The sequence below is a fragment of the Etheostoma cragini genome, chromosome 6, assembly GCF_013103735.1.
Source record: "Etheostoma cragini isolate CJK2018 chromosome 6, CSU_Ecrag_1.0, whole genome shotgun sequence".
Taxonomy (NCBI): Eukaryota; Metazoa; Chordata; class Actinopteri; order Perciformes; family Percidae; genus Etheostoma; species Etheostoma cragini.
This window is the reverse complement of record NC_048412.1, coordinates 20216576-20224036: the sequence shown is the minus strand read 5'-3', so window position 1 is coordinate 20224036 and position 7461 is coordinate 20216576. Positions and strand designations below refer to the sequence as shown.

General features: G+C 39.3%; 1 protein-coding gene across 2 annotated transcripts; it reads left to right on the top strand.

Moving 5' to 3' along the window:
- Positions 1–5256: 5256 nt before the first annotated feature.
- mrpl17 (mitochondrial ribosomal protein L17) lies at positions 5257–6866 on the top strand. 2 transcript variants are annotated; one of them, XM_034873264.1, is made up of 4 exons: positions 5257–5340; positions 5453–5655; positions 6202–6270; positions 6383–6637. In XM_034873264.1, exons 2-4 carry the CDS (start codon positions 5482–5484, stop codon positions 6635–6637), a joined length of 498 nt encoding a protein of 165 aa, XP_034729155.1. In that variant the 5' UTR covers positions 5257–5340; positions 5453–5481. The 2 variants fall into 2 exon arrangements, with proteins under 2 accessions (XP_034729155.1, XP_034729156.1); XM_034873265.1 differs by having other exon boundaries at positions 5286–5655; positions 6383–6866.
- Positions 6867–7461: the final 595 nt, after the last annotated feature.

Genomic DNA, 7461 nt, shown 5'->3' with positions numbered 1-7461 from the left:
TTTTTTAAAATTCAGTTTATTTTTAAATAGTTTTTGAAGCGGGTTTGCTAGTTTAGTTTTTATTAGTTTGTCTTTTTTTTAATATAGGTTATTAGTCAGAAGATTCGAAAAGGCCAGAAAAAGTATTCAACAAAAACATCATACAATTTTTTGAAATATGTATTCAACAATAACACCAGTACAAACAATGTACATATGATGATGAGCACAGATAGGAAATATGATATATTAGGTATGTAAACAGTCAACACAAGACGCTGCAGTAAGTGCAGAACGTGTTCCAGGTAAAAACTTAGTCAACAGACTAAAGGAGACCGCCATCAACAGGTGTTTTGAACTTTTTTAACCCCCTTCCACTGCAAGGCACTTGCATTATCTGACACATTCATAGTCAAGTAGGACTCTGCTGCTTTCTTCCGACTTTTGGTACCACCACGTGGCCAGGCGAGGGGCACGGACTAGGGCTGCACGATTATGGCCAAATTGATAATCACGATTATTTTGATCAAAATTTTGATCGAATTGTTGATTGTAACCAAAACAAATTTTATCGTAACATAGGCTATTTATAAATGCGAGAGGGAATGTGATGAACGTTACTCACAGAGAGACGGCTGATCATTATGAACGGGTCCAGCATGGGTCGAATGACGGATTCACACATCGTGTGTATGAAATGTCTGTAGCTTCATTGCGCTGCATTTTTATGAACAATGATATTCTCGCGAGGGGGTCACATCTCTGGCCCAGGTCCAGGTCCAGCAACTCCATCTCACACGCTACTATTACTCTACTAACTGAAGTTAGTTGCATTCAATAACTTCTGTGTTCTTCGCCGTGGCCGCCGCGATAGTTACCCGCGGCAACACTGGTAAAAATACAGGTTTGCCCTTAATACTTAACAATATACAGCTGTGTTAATAAAAAATTAGAACTGTGGACAAATGTCAAAAGTGTGGACCGGCGGCCGCTGTGTGGCCAAGGGCGGAGTAAGAGGAAAGAGAGCAGAGGAGAGATTCAACACAGGCACGGCTTTACAGACGAAATGGGTCATGTAACGCAAAATTAATCCGTATCGATTTAAACAACATTGCAGCGGATGCTAGGACATTAGCACCGGTGCGTCCTAGAGGAGCTAACAGCTAACAGACGCTACTAGCACCGACTAGCACTGGTCACTGCTGTTGTCTGAAAAACAGACGGGACAAAATGTTGCGTTTACTGGTAAACTGGTAAACCTTAAGACCGACGTATAACCGACTGCTATCTGTTGAGTTTTCCTCCCGTTACTCTGTCCGCTGTGACTGTCTACATCTAGAAACTAAGCTGCACGGGGTGCAGGGAACTACTCTGACTGGCTTATGAGCAGACGACTTGATCGTGGGAAGTCAAAATCGTGATCACGATTAAAATTCGATTAAATGTGAAGCCCTTACAATTATCATTTTGGCCATAATCGTGCAGCCCTAACATGAGGTATCAATGAACTCATAAGAGAGCTCCTTTTTCATTGGTGATGGTTTGCCCTGCTCCCTATGCTTTGGCCATGCCCCTTTCACAGCTAATGAACTATTTGACGCAAGGAGTGGCGTCCGCCAGTAACTCCAACAAGCACAGATTAGTGCGCGCCCGTCCAACCCTGTGTGCAGCTTTAATTTCAAATGTTTTAATAGTCAACATTTTGTTTAGTCTTTATCTTACGCTTCACTTTGACAATATTGGTTTTTGCAACATGACACATTATCAACATGCTATTAACATTGCTGAACTTAACTGAGATAAATAGAGAGAATAAGCAATAATTCATTTATCCATTTTGAATTAGTTGGTCTGTATAGGAGCACTATCCCTGCATTTTTTTTTGGGGAATGCCAAAGCCACTTACTGAGTCAATCTGTGAGAAAATCTCCACCTGGCGTTGCATCTGGGGCCAAGTCAAGGTCAGGATGCTGATTACAACCTGTACAAGATATAGTGCACTGTACTCACACCAGGCTAGTGCAACAAATCAAACTAAAATATTACACTTATTTTCAAGATGCATTTTTCCAACAGAACAAAGCAAAATCCTTTAACCATAGTCCCATTAAAACTATGAAGCCTCACTTTGGCAGAATATTTGTAAGCATACTGTATATGGCAACGTTTTCCATCAGCACTATTTGAGAATTTTCATTGGTCAGCAGCACCGGGGTGTCTCTCAATAGTTAACATAGATATTAGAAGTCAATAAAAACCTGGCATGGGTCAAGGACAACATTTGCATCTCCATATGGCATCAACCCGTCATGAGGTCTCTGGTCTTTGTGCTGCTCCTTAGGGATGTGTGTAAGTATGGACCGCATTAAGGAACAATTGTAGATTATACGAAGAGTAAATCTGAGCAGACAATCTAATTGGTCAACTAGATATTTAGAATGTGCTCAAATCAACATGACAGCACACTCAGAGCCATTTGAGCACACCTGTTGCTTCACATAAAATATCACTTCACCCTTTCTCTGTTGACATAGATGTTTAAAAGCATTTGTGTTCATGTAAGTAATGCAGGAACAAAGGTTTTTTAGTTAAGTATATTTTGATCACATAGATACACATCACATACATAACATAAAAGGTAAAAACAAAGTGTCACCTTAGTTCATGCAGTGTCACCTTAACTCACTTATAATCAATACTTATCAAAAAAGGTGTAGGTTTGCTTATTACACCTACCGTTTTTACATTACATTTTATTCTTAGGTCCCTCAGGATATTATGAATCTTATAAAATGTGTTATTTATTTCTGTATTTTATATACATATTAAAACCTGTGTAGAAGAAAAAAAAACACATTGTCATTTATGCCTCAATTTACATTTGTTTATTATCCTACATTTTAGTATTTTTTTTATCTTTCTAGCATTTAACACCTTTTGACTTCCTCATCCTAAGGATTCCATATGTTTACTCCTTTTGCTGATATACATCTTTGTTTTACATTTGTTCTACAGGAAATCGTCTCTGTTGTTTGAAGTTCGGACGTTTAGTATTTAAATCTATTTATTGAAAAAAAAAAAAAGCAGATATCCTAGTTCTAACAGAATAGAGCTAGGAAAGCAGTTTGGTGTTTATATTTTTGGTAATTATTCAGGTAAAATCCCACGAGCTTTACAAAGCCAACGTTAGCTTAAGGTAACAGGCTGACTAAAACAGGAAGGTCCCAGAAATCGTCTGTTGCTGTTTTTTTTTATTTTTTAAAGCAAGTTGCCCCACAATATGAATACAGTTGGATTATAGCTTTTATTTTGTTGGTAACCATTGTTGTTTAGTCGCAATATTACCCGAGAGGGTTTGATTTGACATAATTATTGGCACAGTGAGAACAGTGTAGTGAGGACTGACACAAAACAAGAAAATTACAAAATGTTACATAATGCGCTGCCATTTCATATTTTCCACACATTCAACACAGGCAACTACAACAGATAATCCGATTGAGCACATACCTGTTCTCCTCAACGTGCTGCTCACTTCCGTCTGCGCCTCACTTTGGGAAATGTTAGCTAGCTAGCTAGCTAGCTGTTCTGCCGAGCAAGCCCAATCTCACCTCGTTGTCTTGCTGCTTCATGTTTGGTATCGTTAACCCTCCAAGAAATATGCTTGAGATGCTGGAAGCCTGTTGTTGACCAGGGTAGCCTGCCATCTACTCCAAATAACACATAGAAGGCAAAAAACCTTGTTCTCTGACATCCTTTTCTGCTAGAGAATCACTTCACGTTCAAAGCAGATTTCTTTTGTTCGTTTTTTTTTTTTCGGCGGCTGGTGGGCCACGATGTATTTATTCTCAAGGTTTATGCAAAGGTAAAATAAATCCCAACGTTCATGGTGACTATACAATTATCTCTTTTTTTGAATACAAACATCTATACTCAACAAATGCAGATATCAGTACTTCGGCAAATAGCCAATGAAATTGCTGCGGGCCAACAGGTAATCAGCAACACGTGGCGTCAAATCTTTGCTCATGCGTACTGTTGTTTACCCCTCCACACACACAGGGCACTTGACATAAACAGCAATTAGCCTACGTCAATAAGACTTTTAAAACTATTATATCCAGCCACTGACCTTGTAGAAAAATGAGAACAGCAATCAATGATATTTTATGTCGTGGATTAATCCAGAATTACAATAATGTATTATTTTTCTCAGTGCCACTATAAAGCCCCAGACAACTCATCCCCTTAGCGAAAGGTAGACAAACTACAGTCATAATTAAAAATTGCATACATTTATTTTAATTAATTGATTATTGATATCTCCCTTTCATTACAACTAAATGTATGTTTATTTTAAAATGTGGTTGGTAAGAGATAAACACATAATTGGACCAGAATGTATCTGTCAATTTTGCCAAGAGCGAGTTGAGCTGCGAACCTCAACACTCTTCCATGAGTGAAGATAGTTGTGGAAACTTCCCCGGCAGGTCAGCAGTACAGACGTTAGCTTGCCTGTAACATGGCAGGAAAGCACATTATTTTGGGTTACTTCATAAATCAATCCCAGGCTAAAAAGTGAGGCAGAAAACCCAGCAAATGTAATTCCGAAGTAGCAACAGCTACTCCCACAGCGACCCTGCTAGCAACTGACGACGAGGCAGCTAACTTTGGATTTCATTTAATTCTATTTTGTGGTTCAGTGTTTGAGCTTGTAACAAGCCATTCTGTGCCATTGTCGAAGCTTTGTAAATCTGCGTTACCCCTGCCTAGTTTTGCCCGTATTGAATTTGGGGTTTCGTTCTTGTTTTGCTTTTCCTCACGTGGAGCGTTGTGATGGATACAGTGAGGTGTGTGTGGTGGTTGACTGGCTGGTTGTCACTCTCGAAAATCTGTCAGCACCCCCAACCCAAAATATGTTCCCGCGGCCATGGCCCCACCTGAGGACCCGTGGCCTCAACATATTATAAATCGAGGCCATGCAGTTAAAATCACAGTCTATGATTAAAATAGGCAATTAAGAGTTCAAACAAAACAAAGTATGAGTAAACAGTATTAAAAATATTGAAGAAATAAATCTGTAGAAATAAGAGATCACAAATAAAAATAACTAAATATTGTAATTGATCTCCATTAACAGATGTAAACACTAACAATCCAAACAAACAAACATATACAGACACCCAAAGGTCCCCTAACGCTTATTTTTAATCAGAATAACACGGATCTTGATATTTCTGGTTGCAGTGAGTTTAGCGGAACTGACGCTCCCCAGTTCTATTACCAAGTCGGACATATTTGACGACGCACCATCAATGTCAACATCGCGACACTGACCTCGGGCTTTGTGGTTACATTGAGGTAACTGTGCCATTCTGTAAGATAGACAAAGGGCGGGTTAAATTGAAAATACACTTTATTTGGGAACCTTTTTCTGGTTTATGTTGTTTAGTTTTCCATTTGTTTGTCGCAGATTCACTCTGACGAATCTAACCGGACAAGATGCGCCTCACGTTGCAAATGCTGATCTCCCACGGCCGGGTGGCCCGGAAGATGGGTATGGGTCCGCAGTCCCGAATCAACATGCTGCGGAACATTTTGACAGGATTAGTCCGACACGAGAGGATAGAAACCACGACCGCCCGAGCTGATGAAGTCCGCTTCTACGCTGAGAAGGTGACTACGCTGCTGGCTAGCTGCTCATAAACTGACGTTACAGTATCTATTTTTAAATATCCAAATTAAAAAAGTAACGTTATACATGTTAGATAGCCTAGCTTTCCACCTGAGATTTTATTTTGAGGGATTATGATCAGCCCCCACACATTTGGTGAAGGTTTTGTCCATATAGTTTTATGGTGGAAGAAGAAAATGTAATTCTTAAGAATAGAAATGTGAAACAGTTAATGGCTCTGCTACAGTTCACTCTTATCAATTCAACTTTGTCTTTCACAAAAGTAGTTATAAAACTAGATGAGGCATATGATCAACCTTATTGGCCTGTTATACAGTTACTAAAATGTTCTCAGACTGATAAAGGTAACTAGGTCTTCATCTGGTTCTATCCAAAAATGTTCAGCCCACATTAAACTAACTTATGTGAACATACAAGATTTAATATGAATATGTGTCTATCAGGCAACATATTTGCATATTTTTCTGTTTCTCACACAATAGTTCTGAGTTCTGACTGTACATTTTTTCTTGTTTTCTTTTTCCCAGATTATTGACTATGCCAAAAAGGGAGACACTGATGAGAAGGCGATGAAAATGGCCAGTTTTTGGCTAACGGTACATGACTGCAGCTCTTCTCAATTTTGTGAAGTTACGAGCTGTGTCACTCTGAATGTAAAACAGTTAATGGGAAGTCGATGTGTAGTTTGAGTGTGCTTTTTCTCTTCAGGAAAAGGATCTGGTCCCAAAGCTCTTCAAGGTCCTTGCTCCACGGTTTGAGACCCAGACAAATGGCTACACACGTATGGCACGCATCCCAAACAGACAGAACCTAGACAGAGCAAAGATGGCCGTCCTGGAGTACAAAGGCAACCCCTTCCCGCCTCTCTATCCTGTGAAAAAAGAGAATGAACTGACACTCATCAACCAACTTCTCAAAGGTTACAGAGAGGAGAGGGCACAACAGTTGGCTGCAAAACCTTGAGTAAAACCCTCCTTGTGTTGGATCAGTGATGGTGGTCGCTGAAGGATGATGGTTGGGTGCTGAAATGCCTCTGAAGAGTGGCTGCAGGGTGGCATATAGACACTTGTTCATTTCTTCACCAAAAAAGCAATCCAAAAGCTCCAGCGTCAACTGAAGCCAAGGGTGTTCCTGTTGACGTTCAGTAAAGACCTTTATGACTGATTATGTATTAATAAACATTATTTCCAGATTTTCGGTTTATTTCTTTAAACAAGAATTGTCCCACACACAACGGCAGCACACAAGAAAAAAAGCTTTTCCGGTACACATTAAAGGGGTACTCCAGCAATTTAGTATTGCACTTCTGTGAAATTTGGGGGAGTTGTCACAGATTTTTAAAAAGTGGTCCAAAAATTGAAATAGCAGAGGAACAGATTTAGTCCTAAGCTTGGGTCAGACTCCAGAAACCCTGGATCCTACAGTACCCATAATGCAACTGGAATAGCATCTTTCATTGGAGCCCACCTGCTTCTTATAGGCCTTCTTTATTCTGGGGGGAAAATTCCTCAATTCAATTAGGGTGACACTGTAGAAACCCTTTATGACAAGTGAATGTTGTCTATTATTTAATACTATGTTGAACAGTGTTTTGTTATTTTATCATCCTGGGGACAAACAATAGAACAACCTGACAATAAAAATACAAGCCAAAGAGTATTTGCAAATTGTTGGACTATTGTATTGGAATGCAGTACATTTGATTGACGAGTGAAAAGAAGTTAGTGAATAATGTTATCACAAAATAACTGTTGAGCTGACATAACAAATTGTTACAGAACAATGTA

Bases quoted from the DNA above. Each gene is read 5' to 3' on its own strand.
- mrpl17 (XM_034873265.1), top strand. From the start codon at position 5,482: ATGCGCCTCACGTTGCAAATGCTGATCTCCCACGGCCGGGTGGCCCGG. The intron at 5,656-6,201 runs GTGACTACGCTG...TCTTTTTCCCAG, and splicing joins TCCGCTTCTACGCTGAGAAG to ATTATTGACTATGCCAAAAA. The intron at 6,271-6,382 runs GTACATGACTGC...TTTTCTCTTCAG, and splicing joins TGGCCAGTTTTTGGCTAACG to GAAAAGGATCTGGTCCCAAA.